At 33.6% G+C, this 26317-nt stretch overlaps 1 protein-coding gene across 23 annotated transcripts in view; it reads left to right on the top strand.

Moving 5' to 3' along the window:
* The window catches only part of LOC105834791 (twitchin), a 95585-nt gene that overhangs the window by 27446 nt on the left and 41822 nt on the right, over positions 1-26317 (top strand). For 2 of the 23 annotated variants that reach the window (XM_012677516.3, XM_036290827.1), the window contains 43 exons: positions 66-149; positions 398-535; positions 605-661; positions 753-965; positions 1203-1259; positions 1347-1400; positions 1489-1602; positions 1684-1740; positions 1852-1932; positions 2013-2069; positions 2184-2240; positions 2322-2378; positions 2450-2500; positions 2592-2654; positions 2897-2950; positions 3042-3101; positions 3195-3245; positions 3578-3637; positions 3980-4033; positions 4200-4232; positions 4491-4529; positions 4656-4685; positions 4806-4844; positions 4968-4997; positions 5122-5160; positions 5284-5313; positions 5458-5496; positions 5620-5649; positions 5788-5826; positions 5966-6004; positions 6437-6484; positions 6596-6637; positions 6828-6872; positions 7174-7323; positions 7942-8127; positions 8375-8389; positions 9922-10101; positions 12070-12114; positions 14192-14230; positions 18368-18518; positions 18657-18893; positions 19106-19242; positions 23744-23869. In XM_012677516.3, coding sequence (XP_012532970.1) covers positions 66-149; positions 398-535; positions 605-661; positions 753-965; positions 1203-1259; positions 1347-1400; positions 1489-1602; positions 1684-1740; positions 1852-1932; positions 2013-2069; positions 2184-2240; positions 2322-2378; positions 2450-2500; positions 2592-2654; positions 2897-2950; positions 3042-3101; positions 3195-3245; positions 3578-3637; positions 3980-4033; positions 4200-4232; positions 4491-4529; positions 4656-4685; positions 4806-4844; positions 4968-4997; positions 5122-5160; positions 5284-5313; positions 5458-5496; positions 5620-5649; positions 5788-5826; positions 5966-6004; positions 6437-6484; positions 6596-6637; positions 6828-6872; positions 7174-7323; positions 7942-8127; positions 8375-8389; positions 9922-10101; positions 12070-12114; positions 14192-14230; positions 18368-18518; positions 18657-18893; positions 19106-19242; positions 23744-23869 — 3207 coding nt within the window. Of the gene's footprint in view, positions 1-65; positions 150-397; positions 536-604; positions 662-752; positions 966-1202; positions 1260-1346; positions 1401-1488; positions 1603-1683; positions 1741-1851; positions 1933-2012; positions 2070-2183; positions 2241-2321; positions 2379-2449; positions 2501-2591; positions 2655-2896; positions 2951-3041; positions 3102-3194; positions 3246-3577; positions 3638-3979; positions 4034-4199; positions 4233-4490; positions 4530-4655; positions 4686-4805; positions 4845-4967; positions 4998-5121; positions 5161-5283; positions 5314-5457; positions 5497-5619; positions 5650-5787; positions 5827-5965; positions 6005-6436; positions 6485-6595; positions 6638-6827; positions 6873-7173; positions 7324-7941; positions 8128-8374; positions 8390-9921; positions 10102-12069; positions 12115-14191; positions 14231-15040; positions 15080-18367; positions 18519-18656; positions 18894-19105; positions 19243-23743; positions 23870-26317 lie in introns of all 23 variants that reach the window. The other 21 variants (XM_012677520.3, XM_036290826.1, XM_012677521.3 and 18 more) reach the window with 15 other exon arrangements.

Here is a 26317-nt window from a genome sequence, read left to right as displayed (position 1 = left end):
TATTAATCGCGACTAGTTGACATTTCTTTAAAAGGGCTTATAAATTTTCAAATGTATTATTTTAGGATGCTTTAAAAGAAAAAACATATTTGCAGAAACATTCTCACACACGTAAAACACATCCACAGAAATCAGACGAAGAGATTGAGGTACAGAATTTTTATTGTATAATATATTGATTGGATCCGCGAGTAATATATTTCCAACTCAATAATTGTTTCAGAACATTTAGTCAAGTAAAAAACATGTCAAGTTAAAAAATATGTCCATATATATTTAAATTATAAATAATGTATTTATTATAATACATATAAATTATAAAAATATTATTTGCGAATAGTAAAATCTCTTTATTTAAAAAGGTTTATAATACTTTAAATAAAAAATTATATTGTAGGACATACCAAAGGAAAAAGCGCGTTTACATGATACATATAGTAAAATACATTCACCTAAATCTGACGATGTTACAAAAGATAAGACACTGTCTCGTAATACTTCTATACATAAAATAGATTCTCAGAAGGGCATTAAGGTAATACATACTTGTATTATTCCTTTGCAAGATATAAGTTACATATTTTTGAAACATAATAATTTTTAGGATATTTCGTCGACTAAGCCAAAAGAACATGATGTCGATTCTAAGACATATGATAAAGTATGCAAATATAATTATTATTTATTATACCTATACGTAATTATTATAGGAGTAGAGAAACAATAAAATAATAACATCTTAAATATTTTAGGATGTACCAAAGAATAAGACATTTTTACACGATACACTTACAACTAAAATACAATTACACAATCCTGATGAGGCGCTAAAAGACAAGAAGACACTTTTACGTGACACACCGGATAAAATACAAAAATTTGACGAAGTATTAAAAGATAGAACACATGTACACGACACACCTACACACAAACTACGTCCGTACAAACCTGATGAAAAAATTAAGGTATATTACATTTACATGCACATATCGTGATTAAACTACATTTTTATAAAAATACATTTTTTAGAAGTACTTTATTTCTACAATATTAATATTATAGAACGTTTAGTTGAGTAAACTGAAAGAATATGATATTAATTATAAAATATATGTCAAATTAATATCATATATTAATTAAATCTACACACAATTATTTCGAATTTAGGAGAAGTATAATGTCTTAAATGTATATTATTTTAGGATTTATCGAAATTTAAGGACAACTCATCCCGTCGTCAATCTGACGATGAAATTGAGGTACATATTAGATACAACATATTACACATTACATTACATTGCATCGTATAATTTTTTTACTTATTTTTTTAACGGTGATATTTTTAGAATATTTGGTCCAAGTCGAAGGAACGTGAAAACAAATTACACAAAACAGATGAGGTACACGATATAATATCTCGTATACTTGAGACTAAAGCTATAAAACAATAAACATAGTTTTAAAGAATTATTATTATTATTATCGTAGGATATGTCAGTAATTAAGAGACGCGTGTCTAAACCTGATGATCAAACTGAAGCAGATAAAATATCTTTGGATAAAACAAAAACGCGTGATATCAAACCTGCGCAAAATAACCAGGTAGATAATTAGAGACGTGATAATAATTCACACACAATTACAATTTAAATTACACACAATTATAATTTATTAACATTTTAGGATAAATTGGCGTCGAAGTCGAAAGGATACGACGATAGACACGTTCCACACCACGAGGTACACAAATACACAAATACATATAACTTTGCTCACTCCACTTCATCTCACATAGTTTATCCTTTTGTATATACACGTAAAATGATTTGATAAAGTATGCCGTTATTTTAGGATCCCGCGTATATCACAGATACACCACACAAACCTCTACATGACCGAGATGTCAAAACTTATTACACGCACTATAATTACGTTAGTTAGACAACGTTTATGATCTTATGGTAGACAGTAAAACTTATTTTATTTATTTTAAAATTAATATATTATTTTAGGACGTATGGGCGCCAAAATTCATCGAACGCGAATTAAATTCTGTCACTAATGATAAGGTACACATACATTGCACGCATACACAATATCATACGCATATATGAGGAAAAAATTAATTATATGTAAAGTACACATTAGAGAAAAACAATCTTTTATTTTATATATTTTTTTAGGACGTTTCGTTACCTACCGTTAAACCACAAACGCACGAATCCGACGATGATATTGAGGTACAGGATGCACACAGTGCATTATATTTTTTTATGATTTTATACTTCTAATTAATGTAATAAAATAATACGCGATCGTAGGATATCTGGGCTTCGAAAACTGAGGACGACGCGCCTAAACCTATCAGAAAATTTAAGGTATATGCAATTTATTTTTACTTTTTTTTTACTCACAGCGTGGGTTGTTAATATTTATCGGTATATTTTAGGACTCGCAAATTTCCAAAGTTATACCGTACAAAATCGGAGATAAAATTGAGGTACATAATTACAAATGCTTATATATTATTTGAAAATTATACTTCTATTCAGGCGGATATACGATAGTTTTTCTTTTAATTTACCTCGCAGGAACCTACGCCCACGCCTAAACTTGCATCCAAACCTAGAGACAGAAAACCCAAAGAGACTAGGGTATACATTTTTTACACTCAAACATTTACAACAATCGATACTTTGTTTGCGATTATATTGATTAAAAAATGTATCAGTTAATTATTTAAATACTATTCTTATATAACTTAATTTTTAAATTAATTAATTAATTTTTTATATCTATGTACATAAAATCATTTTACTTATTTTTTAACTATTTAGAAAAAATTGAAAAAAAAAAATGAAATTCTTTGAAAGATTTTATTCTTCAATCTTTTTAGGAGAACGCTGTACCCGAATATGAAATAAGCGAGATTAAATCCAAAGAGACCAAGGTACATTCTCATCCACACAATCACACGCATTCAAAACACGCAATACATGACAAATTTGGATAATTTAGTTTTCTTTATTTTTTTATTTTAGAGCAAAGATATTAATTCTACACTTGACAACTCTACACTTGACAAAGAAGAAGTGCCCAAGGTACAATTTGAAATGGCAAAATTTATACGCATACGACACATTTTACTTTCTGTTTGTGCAGCTTTATTTCATTATATTTTTGTACAATTGTAGAAAAAAGTGTCTAGACGTAAATTGTCAGCTAAATCAACAGAAGGGTCTGAGGTATAAAAGCAATCTTCATTTTTTCTCACTGCTAATTATTGACTCTTTCTACTTATCTGGTCGCATAATCTTCGATAACTCTTTGTTCTTCTTACACGTGTAATCTTCGATGCACATAATTCTTTGATGCACACTTTCTCTACGCTATAATCTTCGAAGCTGTTTATTATGTCTTCGCAAATATGGCGTTGACATCTCTTGTTGAGTTAATTGGCGCATTTTTCTTCCATTATCTTTTTATGGTAACCGTTTCCTTCTTCTCTTTCTACTTTTCTTCTTTCTGCTCTTCTTCTAAAAGATCTGCAATTATGGTAATTATATACATTGTTCAGGATCAAGAACCAGTATTGAAATCAAAGAAGAAGAAACCTAAATCCGCGGATGAATCTAAGGTATACGATGATGTATTAACAATACAATTGTAAAGATATAAAAGATAAATTTTATAATACAATAAAGTTTATATCTGTATAAAAGAACAATATAAAACAATATATTGTTTGTATGTATATATACTAATTATCAATATTTGTTATTAATTACTGCATTGCTGTGCTTTAAATTATATTAACATTAATGTACGTCAATTTTTTGAACAAAATAGATTAGAATAATAAAAGTATTTACATATATATTATAATATTATACATACATTTTCACACAGTATTATACATTTTTTAACAGGAACATATTTTTACAATATAAATAATCTCACAATATATAAATATTTTTAGAAAGAGGAACCGATCACAAAAACGAAAACTCTCGGAAAACAGGAAACACCGAAGGTATATGAAAATCTAAAGTACACATATTAAAAAAAAACAAGATTGTTTTAAATATTTCATTTTACTTAAATTACATATTTAAAATTTTGCGGATTAAATATAACATATTAAACATAAAATTTACATTTAAAAAACAAAATTTAAAAACACCATTACTATATTGTAGGAAGAAGCCAAGCCTAAACCGGGAGAGGCAAAGGTATATAAAACAATTGCACTGTTATCATGTTTCTATTTGTAACAATTTTTTCGCTCGCGATTAACACCGACATTTACAGATAATATATAATAATAATAATAATGCATATTATAATTAAAACATAATACATAAAATATAATGCTCTTTTCTAAAACTGCACCACATTTGAAAAATGAGCATCAGCTGTATTAACCGCGTGCCATGAATGCATAACTTGAAACATTTTTGTCTACATTTAAACATTCTAAACATTTTTAGGTGGAACCGAAAGCCAAACCTAAAGCAGAAGAAGTAAAGGTATACTCAACCATATACTATACCCATCTTATAATATGTACTTGCATAAGTAACAGAGAGAATAAAAACAAAATAAAAACGATAGAAAATGAGGAACACTATTAAACATTACTCGTACACTTTTAGGAAGCCAAGACTAAACCAGACGAACCAAAGGTACACAGAACTTTTTTTGTATATATTACACTATTAAATTAACTTATTAAATTTACTATTAATTTTAATAATCGGTTTAATTGGATCATAATCATTAACACTTTACACATACACTTTTAGGAGGAACCGAAAGCCAAACCTAAATCAGAGGAAATAAAGGTATATTCAACCATATACTATACATATCTTGTAATATGTACTTGCACAAGTAATAGAGAATACAATAAAATAAAAACGATAGCAAATGAGGAACACTATTAAACATTATTCGTACACTTTTAGGAAGCTAAGTCTAAACCAAATGAACCGAAGGTACACAAAATATTTTTTGTATATATTACACTATTAAATTAATTTACTAAATTTACTATTAACTTTAATGATCGATTTAATTAGATATTACGATCCTTAACATTTTATACATATACACTTTTAGGAAGAACCAAAAGCCAAACCTAAATCAGAGGAAGTAAAGGTATATTCAACCATATACTATACCTATTTTGTAATATGTACTTGCACAAATAACAGAAAATACAATAAAATAAAAACGATAGTAAATGAAGAACACTATTAAACGTTATTCGTACACTTTTAGGAAGTCAAGTCTAAGCCAGACGAACCGAAGGTACACGAAACACTTTTTGTATAATATATATTACACTATTTATTACACTATTAATTAACTTATTAAATTTACTAATTGATTTAATTAAATTACAACCATTAACATGAAAAATAAGACATTAATACCTTACACATACACTTTTAGGAGGAACCAAAGGTCAAACCTAAATTAGAGGAAGTAAAGGTATACTCAACCATATACTATATACATTTTGTAATATGGATTTTCACAAGTAACAGAGAATACAATAAAATAAAAATGGTAGCAAATGAGGAACACTATTAAAAATTATTCGTACACTTTTAGGCACCCAAGTCTAAACCAGATGAACCAAAGGTACACAAAACACTTTTTGTATACCTCACACTATTAAATAAACTTATTAAATTTACTATTCAATTTAATAATTGATTTAATTAGATTACAACCATTAACATAAAAAATAACATTAATACTTTACACAAATACTTTTAGGAGGAACCGAAAGCCAAACCTAAATCAGAGGAAATAAAGGTACATTAAATCTGCATTATCTTGCAGGAATACACACTTATACAAGAGTAGTTCACGTTTGACAAAAGAAAAGAGCATAGAATATTGTAAATAAATGTGGCAAATAAGAGACACTTTAAATTAATCATCACACTTTTAGGAAGTGCCAAAGGCAAAACCTAAACCGGATGAAATAAAGGTACATTAAACATTTATTACATATTTATTAAAACTAAAATTTTTATTAAAAAGTAAAACTTATAAAAATTAACAAATACCGAATATAACAAATACTAATTCTAAAGATATAAATTTTTTGAAAATTGTTTAGCATTTTATATCGCTATTGAAGATTTACATCTTTTATCTAAAATATTTAATATTTTAATACATTTTGTTTAAATTTTTTACTACAATGCACAAAAAGACATTAACAAAAGCAAAACATTACTTGCGCTGGTCTAAAAAAAATCTTGCAATAATTGCCTCTATTTCACAAATTAATTTATAACAAAATTTTTTAAATATTCAGAAATTAATATAAGTTAATATAATTAATTTAATATCAGTTAAATTAATATTGAAAGAAATACATAAAACATTAAATTAAAACAAATTTTGCTATTTATAGAAAGAGGAATCTGCAACAAAACTTGCGCCTAAACCAGTAGAACCAAAGGTACACCCGATAAAACACATACTCAATATATATACAACTAACATTTACGTTTACATAAGGAACACATTTTATTAAAATTGATTTATTTAATTTTTATATCTCTATTTGCAGAAGGAAGAAGAGATCACCAGGAAAAGTTTGAAATCTGTCAAGGTAATTATAAAAAACGTAAAATTTAATAATAATTATAAATGATATAATCATGCACTTTATAAATCATAATAGTCTAATTTAATATTAAGAAAAAAAATTTTATCTTCCTTTTTATAAATATTTAAAAAATATTTTATTATTGTATAGAATAAAGTGTATATAACTAATGTCAAGCTTTTATTCGTTTCAGCAACTTGAGGAGGATAAGAAAACTCAAGAGAAAATCGAGCTTAAGGTAATTTCATTTTTGTTGTTATATCTATTGACAATTGTTTAAAGTAATGTAATATATCACCCCTAGTAGATATATTAGAAACAATAACGAAATTAGTTGTAGAAATTAGTATTAGACGAATGCTTGATTTAATATTCTATTTAGTATTATGAGACTTAATTTGATTTGAGTAGCATTAATAATATTAGATTAGATAGTGCACCCTTTGTTCTCGAGATTTGATTTTGATATACCACAAAGCGAACATATCGATATTTCACGTGAAGCTTCTTTTTCTTTTAACAATAATGTATTAATACAGCCAAAGGACGCCACCCAGATCAAACCGAAATCCCGTTTACCACCAAAACAGCAAGTAAAAACTGAAAGCTTTCAGGGGATTCAGCTTAAACCTGTTACAAAGGATGCAAAACAGCCTCAACAGGCTGAAAATGGCAAGGTGGAACTTAAGGTAGTCCCGCTAAAGGGAATCAACGTGAGATCTTGCCGCGCAATCTTTATGTCGCGCTCTCTGTGTCTTTAAACTTTCTATTTAAATTTCAACTTGCAGCAGTCTAATTTCGCACTATTAAACAGCGCCGAAATATATTTGTGCGCATTTTTGTCTCTGTATGTACATACGTCAAAATATTTCTCTCACTTCGTGTTTTTAATACAAATAAAATTAATTATATGTTCTCTTTTTAAATAATATTTTATTTTACTTATCTTTTTTCTGAATAATATTTATACTCTTTACATAATGCGGCATATTTCCAAGCAGTCTTTCTACGTTGCATTCATCTTTCTCGATGTGTTCTAACTCTTCTGTGATTTACACTTAATCTGTCCATGTTAATAATGATGTTAATACGATGCAAAATCTCTTTTAAGAGATTGATATTTTTTAATCTTCTCTGTTTTCACATATTTTTCTTTATTCTACTCTTTATTACAAAGTTGTCTGCGATACTCATTTTTCCTTGCTACTGGCGATTTGTATGGAGATTAAATCAGCATCTGCCACGTAACGGTGTTAATTTCCTTATGAGTCTTTTCGATTCTATATCGTTGAACATTTCTCATGCAGAAAACTGAGAAGACGGAAAAGGTCGATGCGAAGAAGGCAAAAGCAACAAAGGCGGCGAAAGAAGCGAACTACGAACTCCCGGAGATTCCGGATTATGAAAGGCCTGTCCTGGAGAAACCTCAGGAATTTGATTTTGGCGAATATGTTCCTCGCGACAAAACGAAGCTCGATAGACCAGTCACACAGGTAAAAAGGCAGTTAAAATTTCTGTACATGAACAATGTTACATAATTCTTTTTGTACTGAAATAATTAAAAATGTATATTAAATAATAATTAAAGATTACAACAAAGCTATTAAAAACTTTTTTAGAATTAGAGATTTATAAGAATATTAAAGAGCACTCATAGAGAAAATTTAACAAATAAATTAAATGTTAATTAAATTTTTTACTAATTATGCTTTTTTTTTTAATTTTCATGTTTCCGTGCAGAAATTCGATTCTAAGGTAAGCAATTGTCGTTTATTAATAATAAAGATGAAATATGATTTTGCTAAATTGCCAACTCGCACGAGGAATCCTGCGAGTTTCGCAATCGCCATGTCATTCGAGTACGTTTTTGATCGAGTCTCGCGATACGCGGTTCAGGATAATTAATTTTTACGCCCGATTTACGGTTTAATTATAGCCGAGGTGCAAACTCACGTCGCTCGTTTGATAAACTTGGAAGGACGGTGAAAATTTCTGAAAAATTGTCTAAAAATATACTTGCACGGGATGTTCTATACACAAGTGCAAATAACGAAGAAATTTTATATGTATAATATAAATAATTTTAATATTATTATATATATGTATATATCTTTTATTATTACTTTTAATTTTTATAATTATTAAGTATATAACAATAAGTTAATGTTTTTTTTAAATCAATATTTTGCGTAGAATTGCTCGAGGTATATTCTTTAACTGTACAGTTTATAATTATTTTATGCATACATTTATTTAATTTTAAAATCAAATTATTTAAAAAAAATTCTAAATTATTTAATAACGCGTGACAATATATTTAATAATAATCCTTAAGAATCAGCGTGATCTTTTCCAAAATTATGACAAAATGGTATTTCGGCATGAATCAGTCTTTTAGTTTTTGTTCTCATCAAAAACGTATTGCTCCCGCGCCGCAAATATTCTCGGGCCACCTGCAATTAACGCATTACGAATGGTTAGGGAAAGGGGCAGGGGAGAAAACGGAAAAGGGTAATAATCAGCTGGTCCGAATCTTGCTTTGGCAACCGATGAATGCCTCCTGTGCAACGCGCGACGCTGCGCCCGCGACAAAACTATTTTGGCGGATGAATGCTCGTATATCATCCCCCTGAAAATCGGTTTTTCGTCTTCGCCGCCATCGTCGCCGTCGAGGATGGAGAAAACGTCGATTGCTATTTTCGGCCTTATTGCGACCGACCCAACGGCACCTCAGATTTGAATCACAGGGTTAGTCGTAATCGCCCTATGTACGCGATCGTGTTAAATCACCGTGTTAATACGAGTCCCCAATTTACAATCATCGTGAAATTCGTTTTGGGGTCTCAATCAAATAGTGACTTTTTATTGATTAAGAAGTCATTAAAGTGTATTTGTGGATTAAGCTATTCACATCGTTTAATATAGCCGTGATTTTGTGTTGCTTCATCTTTCAATTTATAAATATTTAAATTTAATAAATGTAATATATATGTTTATTTAATAATATATTAAATTATTAATCATTTTTTTATTAATTATATAAAGCGTAGACTTTTACTTTTGTACTTATCTAAATTATTTGTTATTAATGTACAGGATAAATTATTTTTTTGTCAATCATGGAGAAAAATATTAATTTATGGATTTGTGTAATTGATGTAATCTGAAGACATACTAAATTAACATTATTAAAGTTTAAAGAACTTTAATTTTTTATTTAATCTTTAAAAAAAAACTTGATACGAAGCAAGTGCTATTAATTTTTGATTAATTTTCCATCATCGTAGCCGAAGTTACCCGAGATTAAAGCGCCGGAGACACCTAAGATCGAAGTTATCAAGGACGTGACACCGGTTGGCAGCAGGAAGGGCTCTTTAGCACCCGGAAGCGGTACCAGCAGTCGACGTGGTTCACTCATACCGCCTGAGGAATTGGGTCGTAGGCCTAGCTTGCTCATTAGTGACGAGGTATGTTACGGAATGTACCATGTGGTTGCAGAAGTATATAGACTACCTTGTAGGGGACTAAGCTGAAGAATGCAACAGAAACAAAAAAGTGACATATTTAAATATTTTAATTTAGTCTTTTTTCAAACTGTTTAAGAAAATTATTTTAACTTTAATTCATAAATTTTAAATCATGGGACAAATTAAAAATTACAAGACAAAGTGATACCGATGTAAATTATAGTATTCGCACATAAATCTCGAATTTGAATTCTGATTTGAATACTAAAACAAAGTTAAATTAATTCCAAGTTATTATAAAAACATAATTTTATAAGCTTAGAATATTGTTGCATTCTTATGTGCTTATAAAAGATTACCCAGTTTGCTTCGCAAAAATCTTACTGATGTCTAAGATCGTTACTGAACTTGTTAATTTATTGGAAGAATCTTGTCAAATCGCCAGACATTGTTCCAATTAGTTTCAAAGTCTAGAAATAAATGATTGTGACGTGATGGATTTATTCTAGTAAAATATTAAACCACAAATCAATATCAAGATCTCATTAAAAGCTGATGTCTTCTCTATCTTCTCATTATTATTAAAAAGATTATTTTATTTTTAGTTTCTGTTATTCCATCACACGTAAAGCAAAATGGGTGATACGGTATTTTACACTCTTAAATATATACATTGATTACGAGATATATAATTTTGTTTGTTCATAATTTGGAAAGATTATTTTAAATTATTTTATTTCTTAATACATATTTCTTAAATTAAAAATATCTTAAAATTAATTATATTGAATATAGAAAGTATATAAACACATTAAATTAATTGAAATATATTTATTTTAATATTATTAAATTAATAATCTTTATTTTTGATACAGATTACAAATTTTTAATATATAAAATTATCAACCCTTTTCTATATTACACAATGTGTTATATTATACTAGATATATTTCAGAGTGCAAAGTACGAGTCCCATTAGGTAGACGATTAATGAGTTGCATAAGACACTCGACGAACAAGTAGGTAGACTGGCTACTGCTGGTTGGCCCTAGGATTTTTTGTAGCTTTTTTTTGAGTTTTATAGTGTAAGTCCAGTGAGATGGTCTTAGTGGTCGTACTCATGATAGATACGCGCCGTGAATCCCCGACGACAAGCTCGTCGAGTGACGCACGTCGCGTTTAGTGTCAGCAAGCGTGAGATTTAGATTTAGTGTGTCACATCAGTGAAAGATCCAGATTTGACCAGCTTCTGAAGCATACTCCTTTCCTCCTTCCTGTCCCTTCTACTTTCGAGAAAAATCTGTTTATTTCCCGTTGTCAGCAAAGTTCTCTTAGAAAAAGAGAACGAAAAGCAACCCCTTTGCGATGCGATAATATCGAGGATATCCAAGGTCAATATTGACTTGTGGAAGCAAGAGAGAATTCCTGAAGAACTAAACGGATGCTTCCTGAAGAAGGACGTCGAAGAAACACGGATAATTGCCGATTACGTGGATTACCTCAGCTGAGAGCGAAACGATCGAAGGCGTTCCCCGTAACATCAGATATCTCATTAAGTCTCAATATAACATTTTAAATTTTATCTTAAACTAATCTTTTGCAAATTATAATTAGCGTTACAACCTCAACAAATATTTTTAGCTTGACGGCTTATAATTAGAGCCGCTTTCAGGAATGAAAACAGCAGAACAGTATTAATTAAAGTAACTAAAATTAAGTAGGCACACAACTTGCCGTTGATGTAATTAATTTTAGTTGATTTCCCGAGACTTGGTACGGTTTCAAGATAAAGATAAAGCGGGGAACGCATTTCGATACGTTCAACAGGATAGTAGGACAAAACGCCGACACGATTATATTATACAACGTAGACATGTTGCAGCATCGGTACACACGCAAAACACAAACACACACGTGCACATACGAACCATCTTTACCAGTAGTGGTTAATAGAGATTTGGTCCATAGGAGCATAGGAAGCTTCGTCCCGGAGAGGTGGTGGACGAGCGCAAGGTGAGATAAATCACTGAAAAAATAAAACGCGGAAGCGAATGTCTCGTCTGCAACCTTACTCGATTACCAAATGCACTTATTCTACTTACTTTTCTCACACACTCTTTCGTACACACTTACCGGAATTATCAGGCAAAGAGAATTGATCCAAGCATCTGTGCTACGAGAGAAAGCAAATGAACTGTTAATTTTTATTACCAATTACGAAGTTTTTCCATCACAATTCTCTTCGCCCGATCTTGCCTGCTCGTTACTACTATTTACTTACTGTGGTCGTACTTTATGGCACACGATGCACGAAATCCGCACGCATCGTTTCGAATTTAATCATGCACTTTATGACACGATAATAGTTATGATAATATATTAATAATTGATTACTTGATTAATTACAGTAAGCACATTATTGAGACCGAACAGTTAAATTCCCGACGATAACGTGCGGAAAACTTTTACGTGAAAGAGTACCAGTATCTTTTACTTTTAAGAAACATATTTCTTAACAGATATTTTGAAAGATCCTGTCATTTAATTTGTTAAGTAAAAGATGTTGGAGCAAAACTTTCTCGTGTGTCTTTCGATGTTTCGATATACATAATCCAAGACCTGACCAGCGAGTAAAAAACAAATGCATCTCTGCACGGATCTGTTGCAATCAAGTCTATGCATACTTTTGACGACAATAATAATAATAACAATAATATTAATTAATAATGCAAGATAAGGAGAACGGAGGAAGCCAGGGCTTGTCCGTGTGCGCGTCGAGTTGTCAGTTAATCAACTCACATACAAGGTTTCGAGTCTTCCCTGGCTTACATTTCCACCCGATAGATCACTAGGTAATCTTGGCAAGTGCTGTGCCGCCGTAGACAGGCATCGGCGTTAATAAATGTCCGGACGAAGATGTATGAATCATGCCTGACGATCAAGCGACCTCGCGAAACAATTAATTGTTATCTTGTTTTTGTCAGTAGTCGAATGTCATCGCTATCAGATTTGAATTATTGCCTCGCATACTCTTTCGTGAATCAGGTAGATTTGAACGTTTTCGTCACGCGAAAGTGGAAACGCCAGATATCTACTCGGACTTAAATAAGTTTGCTAGAAAATATTTTTTTAAATATTAATTTTTTATTTTTATTAACAGGTAATTAAAAAAAATAAACTATAGAGACAAAATTAAAACGTCTATTTATTCTATTTATTCTAGTTAACATCGTGACTACTGATACGCCCTCGCTTCTGTATTTGACTATTTCGAACCTTTATGTTGTAAAAGAATAATATTTGTATTGAAAATAATAATTATATTTTATTCCAATTAATTTATAAAGCAATTGTATACTATAAAATTGCGATAAAATTATAACACAAAATTAATATTTGCATGTATATAATAAAAAATTCGACATGATCAGTTCGAGATAATCGAGATGCAGTTCTCAGATTATATTCGCGAATGGCGATTCGTTCTTCAAGAGATCCGATTCTTTCATATAATTACACGCAATCTGGGTTGCACGTAAACTCATACTGACGTGTTAGCTGACACTGCGCACTGCCGAATCGCACCGTACTATCTAGCAATGCACCGCACAGAAATGCAAATGCACAAGCCGTCGAAACGTCGGTAAGGCGAGCCTCGAAACAGCCACCAAGCCCCGTTTGTGTTCGTCAACCGCGAACGTTCTTTCTCCTCGTCCCTCCACAACCCCTCGATTCTCATTTCTTCCATATCCTCGGATATTTACCGAGATTCTGCCAGCCCACCCTCCCCTTCGAAAGTTTAATAAAAGCAGCTCTTTTTTTTAACCCGGCAAGAAGAGCCAATTTTCGCCCTTTAACAGAAACAGCGAAGCCAGCAACGCAGGAGCATTTTTGTTTTCCATTTTTGGAATCATCGCTTTTTGCCGATTGTTTCTGTAAAAGAGAAAAATTATCTTGATGTCCGTCCTGTATAAAAGTCTGTCGGGAAGCGTTAATCAAAATCCGCGTTAACAAAAGCGACGAGAGGAATATCTTTATGATGACGAGCAGTCACTTGACCCTCATGTATTCGTCTCTGTGATTTTTGCAGTTGGGAAGGTTACGACCCGGTGAGGTGTTGGAAACAAAGGTGAGATTTGTGTTCGCTATAACACAAAGCTTACCTGCTCAGAGTATCGTCACCAACAATCTTGCGTATCATGTATCGCCCTGTTTTCTTTCTTTTCTTTTTTACCTCTCATGGATTACCCTTTTGGATTTTTTCTATTTTTCTTCGCCACCCCCTCCCCTAAACCCTCATGATTTTTAAGCGTCGTGTTTCGTCCCTATGTCGCTCACAGAAAGACAAGATAATAAAAAACCCCAATAACTAAAACGAAAACTAAAGACGTACTCGGCTAGGGAAAGGTGAGGCCCCTGATAAGAGAGGCAAAAGGAACACCACGCGTTACCACGGGACGGCAATAATAATATTAATAATAATAATAATGACGACATGACATAATGATGATATTAATAATAATTTTAAAAAATAATTCTGCGACATGTTTTTAACTGAGATTTTTTGAGGTTGTCGCTGCTGCTGCTGCCGCTATTGTAAAACACGCTAGCCGCTATTTTCTCAACCACTGCGGTTTAATACCGTAATTCTTAATCGGTTTAATATCTTTTAATATTATATGTTCGCAAGAGCATATTGGCAAGTAATTTACTGATTAATAATCCGAGTTTTCTTTTCTCTCACATATCGAAAGATAAATTATCCCCTCTTCCCCTGTTATATTGAGAATATTCCCAAGATAAAAGCTCATTTCGGGTGAGTTACCCCTCCACCCCAAGAAATTGAAAATTCTAATCTCTCTCTGCCCCCCCCCCCCTCTTTCTGTCTCTACCTCTTTGTCTCTATCTCATCTTTTATTTTTTCACGCACCACACACAGACTAAGCTCGGCCGACCAGGCGCTCTGCAAGAAAAAGAGGTTAGCACAATATTTATGTTGTGCGTGTACGCATATGTATATTTTTATATTATTTTGTATTATATACATTTATATACATACGTTATCTCGATATTAATTTCTTATTTATTGTGCTTAAAATTTGGATACTATACAGGATGTTTTTGAATAACTTCTAAAAATCTTCTTTATATGAGTTGGATTAATAAAGAGTTTATTATTTCTTAGTAAAAAATTGATATTTTACTCCACATAAAAATTTTTTTTTGAAAATAATTTTATTGAAATTAATTTTAGTTAAAATATATCGAAAAATAAAAAATTTGACGTAAAGATCTGTTGAAATTATTTTGTTGAGTTTTGTTAAGTTTTCATATTTCTATTAAAAAGATGTTCCCAAACTAAATTGATTTTATGCGAATAAAATTTTTGGATGTTATTCTAAACCTGTATATTTGTTCTATAAATATTTTGCAAAGAGCACTTCCTCGCGATAGTCAACGTTGACGAAATGCGTTTACAGACGATGCATTTTTTACATTGCATCGATTTATGCAAACTTTGTAATTAGAATTAAAAACATGTATGAATCGATTCAGTGTGCAACGTCTGAAAAAGCTCATTGCGGCTACGTTGCGAAAATTCTGCTTATTAGTTCGAGCGGATACACCTGTACATTTTATGCGGCTATATAGATGCAGTTTAGATGCAATTGTAATGGTGGTAAGAAATTGGAGTTAACTTTGTTTAATTTGCGAGGGAAAATTGCTAACATACTTTTTATCAGACCTATCAGTTTCGTTGCGTTTCAAGAAAATTGTTTATGTGAGATCTACCACCATTAAAAATTAAGTAGTTGCAGTATTCGGTATCAGACTTGTCGCAGTAATGCAACATTATTTTAGTGTCCACGGTATACTCCAGCAAGTGAAATAAAACGCCTAAGAATTTGTTCCGTAAGATTATTTTGTGGATCTCAGTTTATCTCTTTTTTTTGTTGACAAAAGTAATTCATTATTTACGCAAAATTATTTTTAAATTGTGTATATGATATCAAATATTTTGTAACAAATTTTTATAATTTCTTTCTTTTTTTTAAAAAATTGATGTTGGAGATTCCGGTTCTCTTTTACAATTTTGCATATCACTGTGATAAGTTTGAAACTGAGAAATTTGCTCTTCTATGTCGAGAATATATATGTGTGAAATAACTTATTTATGTAGAATTTTATGTATAGGTGTAAATATCTATCGTGCTCACACTATATGTCAAATAGATTCGATTGAAATATTTTCATTTTCATCGTCACACGAATACGATGTCGATCTTTAAAAAGAAAAACTACACTTGTTCCATGTTATCATTTTGATTCGTAAATGTACGATATCGTATTTGTGCATATCGTGTAGATAGTGTAACGTGTCTCTTTGTAAATAATCCTAATAACTGAATTTTCCGTTAGAAGAATACTTGAACGGCAATTTAATTGATGAAGATCAGATTGATTTACAAAGTAAGCAATCATTTCATCGCCAGAACATTAAAAACAGTCATTCACGTCATACACATCATGTCGAATCCACGTTTCTCTTTCTCTTCCCTAACTTTCTGTATCTTTTGTTAATTTTTTATATTAATGTATTTTTATGTTTTCTAACATCGACGGCTTGCGAGTACAAGCCAAAAATATTGCTAACGACTCCTACTGTAGATTGTCATGAAATAGAATTAGCTTGCACTAGCTGGGATAATTAGAAGTAAAATATGACATATAATATAATATTATAATATTTGTCTAATTTTTCATTACAAAAGAGAATTAATGTTTCTAATTATTTTTAATTTGTATTTTTATACTTTCTTTATTTTCCAAAGTTGTCCCTTCTCGTGCAATTGAAATAATCCTGTCTAAAAGTCTTCTGACCAACGACGATTTTATGTAAATAACGATTAACTATTATGTACCGGCTTTAATTCTTATCCCGTAACGCGTAACTCGTAAATCGCACATTTGCTTTGCGATTCACACATCGTGACAAATGCGTTTTGTCATGATTTCACGTACTGAGTGTGCAACGACGCACCAATATCATAATCTTATCATCGTAATAAAAATACAAATTTCATCATCGAACGAACATCTCTTATTTGTTTTTAAAGCTGAAAGCAGGAACGACGTAAAAATATCAATGCAAATTGACTTTGGTATTATTTATATTTTTTGTTACTTAAAAAGGCCAAACAAATCTTTTTAAGAAATATTAAAATTACATTTTCCTGCTTTCATCAATCTTATTCATTCAATTAATACGTTTCCTTTCTGTTTCCTTTGTCCGACTATGCGTATATTCAAGGTATTCTTATTTACATTTAATTAATTATCTAAAATATTTTTAGTGCATGTAAAGAGAAATATAGAAAGAAAAATATAAGTTAATATTGTCTAAACTTTAGAACAATTTAGTAAGAAATATGATACAAAATATGAAAATTTAATTAAAAGATTAACAGTAGTTAAAATTGCTAATTTTACATAATTGTTGTTAGATATTATTATAAGTAAGAAAATTCCTTGAAATCATGCGATTGAAGAATTTACCACGAAAACCGGAAAGTCATCACGTAAAATTACCTATGTTTCAGTCCCATCTTGCTAATCAATGTATTTTGAGAAAAACATGTGTTTTAGCATTGTCACTAATATTATTGAAACTTACTTGATTTAGTGACTAACACACTGTGAATTAACGATTGAAATGCTGATTAATAATGTGAATTAATTTTCAATTGTAAATAACGTAACTTACGATGATTATATGTGAGTAAACGTAAGTAATAATTAAAATGTACAAAATATGCGAAATCGCATGAGCGCTGCAGATTTTTCAAGCAATAACGGCGACTTCCATTTTTTTCACTTTTTCATTAATTTGTGTTTTGTAAGAAAATAACCTACAATGTAATGAAGTCAGTTTTTATCGTAACAAGATGGAAATTAAGATCAAAAGAAACACTTGTAGAAAATAATTGAATATTCTAACTGTAAGTTTTTTGTATGATATTATTAGGTATGTATTAAACTTAACAGGTAATGATTTAGGTTTCTTTGATCTTAATTACATTGATTTTTATCATCATCAAAATCAAATTTTTTATTTTTTATAGTGTAATTTTATAATTCGGCGGAAGTCGTCGCGCGCCGTGCTTTACATTTTCTCGCTTTTATTCAAAAAGCTTTTTAATGTCTATGTTAAACATGATAGCAAAATGCGTGTAAATTTGCTCACATTTTTATTTGAATAACGTAGCGTCGGCGTCCGAGTACAGCGGACGTCAGAAGACCCAGCGTGGCGGACCTCGAGAATATGATCAATTTACCTAGCACACCTCTACGAGATGTGGGACCAGCTGGACCACCCCAGATCGTCGATGTCCAAGAATCGTACTCTGCCGTCGAAGGTAATGTACTTTACTTTTATAAAACTTAAGAAAATAACTGTTCCAAAACGAATATGATTGCGGGAATAATAATAATGATGTTTTACTCTGTTAAATCACTTTCGATTAATGTTAATTCTATTGGCGTTTTTTTTGCAGACTCGACGGCGTATATCAGCGTCGGGGTGGAGGGTACGCCCGCGCCAACTTTCAAGTTCTACAAGGGCATCACCGAGATCATCGAGGGTGGCCGCTTCAAGTTCCTCACGGACTCGGAGACCAACACGATCACCCTCTGCATGAGGAAGACGAAGCCCAACGACGAGGGCACTTATAAGATCGTCGTAAGCAATATCCATGGCGAGGATTCTGCCGAGATGCAGCTTTACGTTTCCGGTGAGTCGGTCTAATTCTACAAAGCTTGAATATCGAATAAAAAGCATTCGACGGACAGAGATTATTTATTTCATTTATTTATGTCTAAAAAATTTAGATACACGTTTTATATTATATTACATTTAATATATTCAAATTTGAACGATCAATGGACGGCCTAAGATTTATTTTTGTAGCATAAATTTGAATTTGTTGTATGAATTTTATAATAGACGCCAGTGGTATGGATTTCCGTGCCATGTTGAAAAAGAGAAAATATCAGAAATGGGCACGAGAAGAGGCCGAGCAAGAAAAAGTAGATTTGAAAGAAGTCGAGAAACCTATGCCTGCATTGAAGAAAGTGGAAAGGGTACGTGTTCTTATTTAATTTTATATAAACACATACATAAGTAAATGATGTCAATTATGTGCAGAAAAATTTAATTATTAAGTTAAATTTTTAATTAATATAAGACTACTAAATATGATATAGCTATATTATAAACATATTCAACTTATACGGATATCTCTAGCCTTAAAACAAATTTAATAAATTTATTTCCCGTAATATTTTTTAATGAAACCAGGGACGCATTACGTCATTGATGTAGTAATGGATGCGAATGCAATTTCAGCACGTCTAGTAACAGCCTGATGATGTTTTTATAAATGTAAAAACGGATGACATTATACATCGATGTTAGATGTACATACATATAAATCTAACACTGTTTGTTGGACTATCTGCTATCGCTATACATTTAGATTCTAATTTGAAATTTTTTTTCCTTTTTATTTCTATCTAACAATTATATTGTAATAACTAAGGTATTCTCTTCTGTTTAATATTAGAGAAAAATTAAAATAAGAAGAAAAATAATAAAAAATTTTAATTTTTTAGGTACATAATTAAATAAATATATAAAAAAATGTTTTTTGCATTTAGCATAAATAAAGGCAACTTAATAGAGCTGTAATTTTTTAAGATGGTACTTCTTCAAGCTCTCAGAGCGCATTTTCTGCCTGTTTCTTTCTATTTCTCTTCTCTTCTTTGCTACCTCTATCTCCTAGTCGCCAAGCAAAGTGCATGGATCGAGCTGGTTCCAAGACGGCGAGGAAATTGTCATCTTAACAGAAGGTGTGGAGATCTTTCGAATTTCTCTCGTCAGGAAGGGTGAAACTAACTGGAGCTGGCTCAAGGTTTTTTTCGAACGATTCGCATAATAAATTCCGTAATAGCAATGATAGTATCACGACTTTAGAACACTAACGAGACGTTTGTACCTACAATCTTAATTTCTTTAAAATATTAATAGATTAAAATTATAATAAAAATAGATAATTTTACATTGACAATTAAAAAGTGAGAAAACATAATGATTTTCTGATCATAATCAGAATACTTAAAATTCTATTCTTGTGACATTCTTTAGCATTATCTAAATTTTGACCATGCCATATAAATTCTTTACTTTACCCCTGCCTTCACTTCGCACAAGCGATATAACTTTCTCTTCTAATTTTTAACATATGCATTTTTATAGTTTAGAGTTAATGCTGAACTTGAATTACATCTAGCCTTCTTTGCTTGTTTAAGTTATTATTTAAATTTTTGATCAATACATCTGACTTTGGTGTGCTAATAATTGATTTAAATTTAATGAATATTTGCCTTTTTATAAAATATATGGAAATTATTTTGCCACGCTGAAGGCTGGCTGTATATGTATACATTTATTATACATTTCTCTATTAACAAGCAAGCACGATAATCAACGTAACTGAAAAACTTGAAAATTGCTAATAGAAGAAAGAATGTAAATTGTTGATAAAATGTGTGACAAAATTGGCATTGTTTCGAACCCGTTGCATGTGACACTTCTCATATTAGGAGAAAAGCATTATCTCTAAACGTGTAGAAGTATTATAGAAAAGATAAGAACTCTGATAAAATAAATTTTGCAGCTGTGAATAAAAAATGTTTGACAAATAGATGTATAATCTTTTCTTTTTTTTTTAATTTTTAAATAAATTTTAAATAATTTTATATCAGAGTTCTTTAATCGGTATTGGCTAATTGTATAAGAGTGGCATTAACCATAATGTGTGTGTGCCGGGCATGCAGGATATCTTCGACATTCAGCGCAGGCCAAGTTTGCAGGAGCTAATCGTCGACTGGCCAAAGCTAGCGGCACACGCCAAGGAGAAGGTTCGCGAAAAAAAATCTTAAAGCAATGCATCCTAAGATTCCAAAAAGCCACGAAACAGAACCGCCCCGCAAGGCTTTTATTTCCTTTGCGCGGTATTCTGGTTAATTAAACTTGAATATCACGGCACATACCGTTATTTAGATATTGCACTAAAAAAATTGTGTAATTGTTCAAAGTGCAAATTAGGAAAAATATTGATAAAACTTTTTACGTTTCGACACTTATAATTTGCCAGAATACCCTCGTGTTCTTTGGATTTTCTGAACCTTGCTTTTTTGAGCAAGATAAGACATAAAAATTGTGTTGTTATAACACAACAAAAAGATTGCGCGATATAGGCGTTTAAAGTAATTGTGATTCTCTTTGTATCATTACGGCAGGTGTTACATCAATCCGACTGAGGATGTAAACCGAATAAATCGGTAAAAACGAGAGCCAGTCAGTTATTCGCAAGAATTTTATATTTGCATTCGTTCTAATCAAATTTCGTAAAACAATAACTACATTAAAATTCGTAACATTTTCAAAGAATATTTTAAAATTCTTGCGACTATTTACGATTGAGAGAATTCTTTGGCCTGCGCTTTTCTAAATAATCTTTAAAAATTTTGGAAAAATTATGAAACAGAGGTGCAAATATAAATTTGCTGATAATGTTCATGAATTCTTGTGCAGATTAATTAAAAATTAACAAATTGCTACTGAATTATCTGTGTTTCTCACGCTTAGCTTGATTAAAAATGAAACTTACTATTACATATGCTTATCTTCACGCATGCATATGCTTTCACAAACGTTTTCGAACTAAAATACATAATAATATAGATTATTATTCAAAACAAATAGAAAGACAAGTCTCACTAAATTATATACATAAATTATTTAAATAACATCCTTATCAACTCACTTCGCTTTGTTATGTGACTCATTTTGCTAAAAAACTGCAGAACTTTGCGAATCAATACGAATGAAAATAGAACGGTAATTTACTAAAAATAGTAATATTCGCAATATTTAAGTGATTTAACATTTTGTGATAATAATTGTACATTTAGCTATATTTGATGTAGCACTTGATAATATTTTGTGGCAACTTAACACAAATTAATAATTATTATAATTTTGTTATAATTGTTTATAAATAATTATAAGTACAGTTAATTATGCATAACTCATAATGACGAGTAGTGACGATTTATTCTTTATAAGAAATATTATAAGAAAATCAGAAACTTATGAAACTAAGCACTAATAGGGCTATCAATGACAGCTAAATTGGGAATAAAAGCCCATCGTGGCTGTCCGCTGAAAATGATCAGCGAACAAGATTGACATGACGTGTTTCGGGGAGGTACTATTGATCGCGGTCTTTTATTGTTTCTAGAGTAGTGGATCGCGTAGGCCATCTCTGGCCGAATTAATACCCGACTGGCCAACCCTGCATCACTTCACCAAAACGGAGGTTGGACCGATTCTCACGTGAATCGAACTCTCCATCAATAATTTTATGTGATATTGACTGTCTGTGTGCCTGTCGCTGTTGCCTCGACAGTCTTCCGAAACTCGATGATTTATCTATCTTCTTTCTCTGACTTGCTCGAGAACTTGCTCTTTTTCTCGACGACTCTCTGATACAAATTAATCGTCTTGTCCCAAATTCTATCGCTGTTTCTTCGATTAATAAAAATTTTATTTTATTAATTACTTAAGTTCAAAAGTTACGTCGCTTCTATTGCATCTTCTAGCTCGATCTATAACTTCACTTTATCTAATCTTTCTTTATTTTCTAAGAAAATACTCTACTTATATTTATTTAAAATTTATTTGCAAGGATCCTAATCTGTGATAAATTTTCCTTATAAAATTGTTAATATATAGAATTAGAAAAAAGCTTTTTTTACAGTAATTAAATTATTAATATATTAATAAATAAAATTACAGTTGAATATATTTTATTAAAATGTTTTTTGGATTAATGATAAAAAAATATGCTGTTAAGCACAATATCTTAAAGTTATTGATTTTGTTAAAAAATAATTTTTAAAAAATATTTTATAGATTTACCGCATACATTTTAATTAAAATTAGATCGATTATAACGTCAGACATATTCACAGTTGGATTCCTTGGTATCAAATAATATTATTTTTTATTGGTGTCGTCTCTTAAATGTATCATAAACAACGCTTTCTTCAGCAACTATCTTCTCGTACCTTTTGCTCAAGCAATGGACGAATATGTTTTTTATTTTTGTCAAGGAATTTTGCCCACATACTCTTCTTCTCAAAACCATTTAACATCAGATTTTAACAGTAATAAGCATGATAAGTCACAAGCTTGAAAACAAGCTTGTCCAATCAGCTAAGTCGAACAATCAGTCAAACTTTTTACAAATGTTTTTCTCTGAAATTTCCTTTTTTTTAAATCCGTTGTCGTAGATACTTCGTTTCCGTTTATTTTTTTTCCGTCGTTCTCGCCTTCCGTTCCTTTACTAGTACGGAAAGGCAGCGACGTTATTTTTCGATTTTTCCGCAGATTTTTTCTATTATCTTTTTTTATAGCCTGGCAAAGCGATCACTGTCGATGTTGAACAATACTGTTGGATTTCTCAGCTAATCTCCGAATATGATTTACAATTGATCAATGATCTTTTTTTCGTAGAAACAAGAAAGTTTTCTGAAGCCACTGGTGGATCAATACGCCAAGGAAGGCAAAGACAAGAAAGTCACTTTCGAAGCGAACTTTTCGAAACCAAATTGCAAGCCAAAATGGTTCTTCCGAAAGGACGTAAGTATTTTTTGCACATTATAATTAATTAAAACATTTTATATAATGTAAATTTTATAATAACTAGAACATTACAAGCGCGCGCTGCGCGCGCGCTATTTGACTTTTTACTTTAAAAAAAATAATAATTGCAATTTGATTTTTTCTATCTTTCATTTACATTAATCAAACGTCTTCTGCAATTTTAAATAAAAAAATGTAAAGTTTAATTATACATACATACATACCTACATACCTACCTACATACATACATACCTACTTGCATACTTACTGCTATCTAGCTACCTAGCTACCTAGCTACCTAGCTACATATTTATCTAGTTACGTTCGCTCGTTTGCTCCCTTCTTTGCACCCTTTTTCACTCACTCACTCACACACTCAGTCACTCACTGGCTCACTCCTCGCTCACTCCTCGCTCACTCGCTCACTCCTCGCTCACTCTTCGCTCACTCGCCAGCTCGCTCACGCGTTCACTCCTCGCTCACTCCTCGCTCACTCCAGGCTCACTCCTCGCTCACTCCTCGCTCACTTCTCGCTCACTCCTCGCTCACTCACTCACTCACTCCTGGTTCACTCCTGGCTCACTCCCGGCTCACTCCCGGCTTACTCCTCGCTCACTCCCGGCTTACTCCTCGCTCACTCCCGGCTCACTCCCGGCTCACTCCTCGCTCACTCCCGGCTCACTCCCGGCTCACTCCCGGCTCACTCCTCGCTCACTCCCGGCTCACTCCCGACTCACTCCTCGCTCACTCCCGGCTCACTCTTCGCTCACTCACTCGCTCACTCCTGGCTCACTCCCGGCTCACTCCCGGCTTACTCCCGGCTTACTCCTCGCTCACTCCCGGCTCACTCCCGGCTCACTCCCGGCTCACTCCCGGCTTACTCCTCGCTCACTCCCGGCTCACTCCCGGCTTACTCCTCGCTCACTCCCGGCTCACTCCCGGTTCACTCCCGGCTTACTCCCGGCTTACTCCTCGCTCACTCCCGGCTCACTCCCGGCTCACTCCCGGCTTACTCCTCGCTCACTCCCGGCTCACTCCCGGCTCACTCCCGGCTCACTCCCGGCTTACTCCCGATTCACTCCCGGCTCACTCCTCGCTCACTCACTCGCTCACTCCTGGTTCACCCCTCGCTCACTCCTGGTTCACTCCTCGCTCACTCCTCGCTCACTCCCGACTCACTCCCGGCTTACTCCTCGCTCACTCCCGGCTCACTCCTCGCTCACTCCCGGCTCACTTCCGGCTCACTCCCGGCTCACTCCCGGCTCACTCCCGGCTCACTCCCGGCTCACTCCTCGCTCACTCCCGGCTCACTCTTCGCTCACTCACTCGCTCACTCCTGGCTCACTCCCGGCTCACTCCCGGCTTACTCCCGGCTTACTCCTCGCTCACTCCCGGCTCACTCCCGGCTCACTCCCGGCTTACTCCTCGCTCACTCCCGGCTCACTCCCGGCTTACTCCTCGCTCACTCCCGGCTCACTCCCGGCTCACTCCCGGCTCACTCCTGGCTCACTCCTCGCTCACTCCCGGCTCACTCCCGGCTTACTCCCGATTCACTCCCGGCTCACTCCTCGCTCACTCCCGGCTCACTCCCGGCTCACTCCCGGCTCACTCCCGGCTCACTCCTCGCTCACTCCCGGCTCACTCCCGGCTTACTCCTCGCTCACTCCCGGCTCACTCCCGGCTCACTCCCGGCTTACTCCTCGCTCACTCCCGGCTCACTCCCGGCTCACTCCCGGCTTACTCCCGGCTTACTCCTCGCTCACTCCCGGCTCACTCCCGGCTCACTCCCGGCTTACTCCTCGCTCACTCCCGGCTCACTCCCGGCTCACTCCCGGCTTACTCCCGGCTCACTCCCGGCTTACTCCCGATTCACTCCCGGCTCACTCCTCGCTCACTCACTCGCTCACTCCTGGTTCACCCCTTGCTCACTCCTGGTTCACTCCTCGCTCACTCCTCGCTCACTCCCGACTCACTCCCGGCTTACTCCTCGCTCACTCCCGGCTCACTCCCGGCTCACTCCCGGCTCACTCCCGGCTTACTCCCGATTCACTCCCGGCTCACTCCTCGCTCACTCACTCGCTCACTCCTGGTTCACCCCTCGCTCACTCCTGGTTCACTCCTCGCTCACTCCTCGCTCACTCCCGACTCACTCCCGGCTTACTCCTCGCTCACTCCCGGCTCACTCCCGGCTCACTCCTCGCTCACTCCCGGCTCACTCCCGGCTCACTCCCGGCTCACTCCCGGCTCACTCCCGGCTCACTCCCGGCTCACTCCCGGCTCACTCCCGGCTCACTCCCGGCTCACTCCCGGCTCACTCCCGGCTCACTCCTCGCTCACTCCCAGCTCACTCTTCGCTCACTCACTCGCTCACTCCCGGCTTACTCCTCGCTCACTCCCGGCTCACTCCCGGCTCACTCCCGGCTTACTCCCGGCTTACTCCTCGCT

Source organism: Monomorium pharaonis, chromosome 8, assembly GCF_013373865.1.
Source record: "Monomorium pharaonis isolate MP-MQ-018 chromosome 8, ASM1337386v2, whole genome shotgun sequence".
NCBI lineage: Eukaryota > Metazoa > Arthropoda > Insecta > Hymenoptera > Formicidae > Monomorium > Monomorium pharaonis.
Note: the sequence above shows the minus strand (reverse complement) of the source record. Positions and strands in the feature narration are given on the sequence as shown.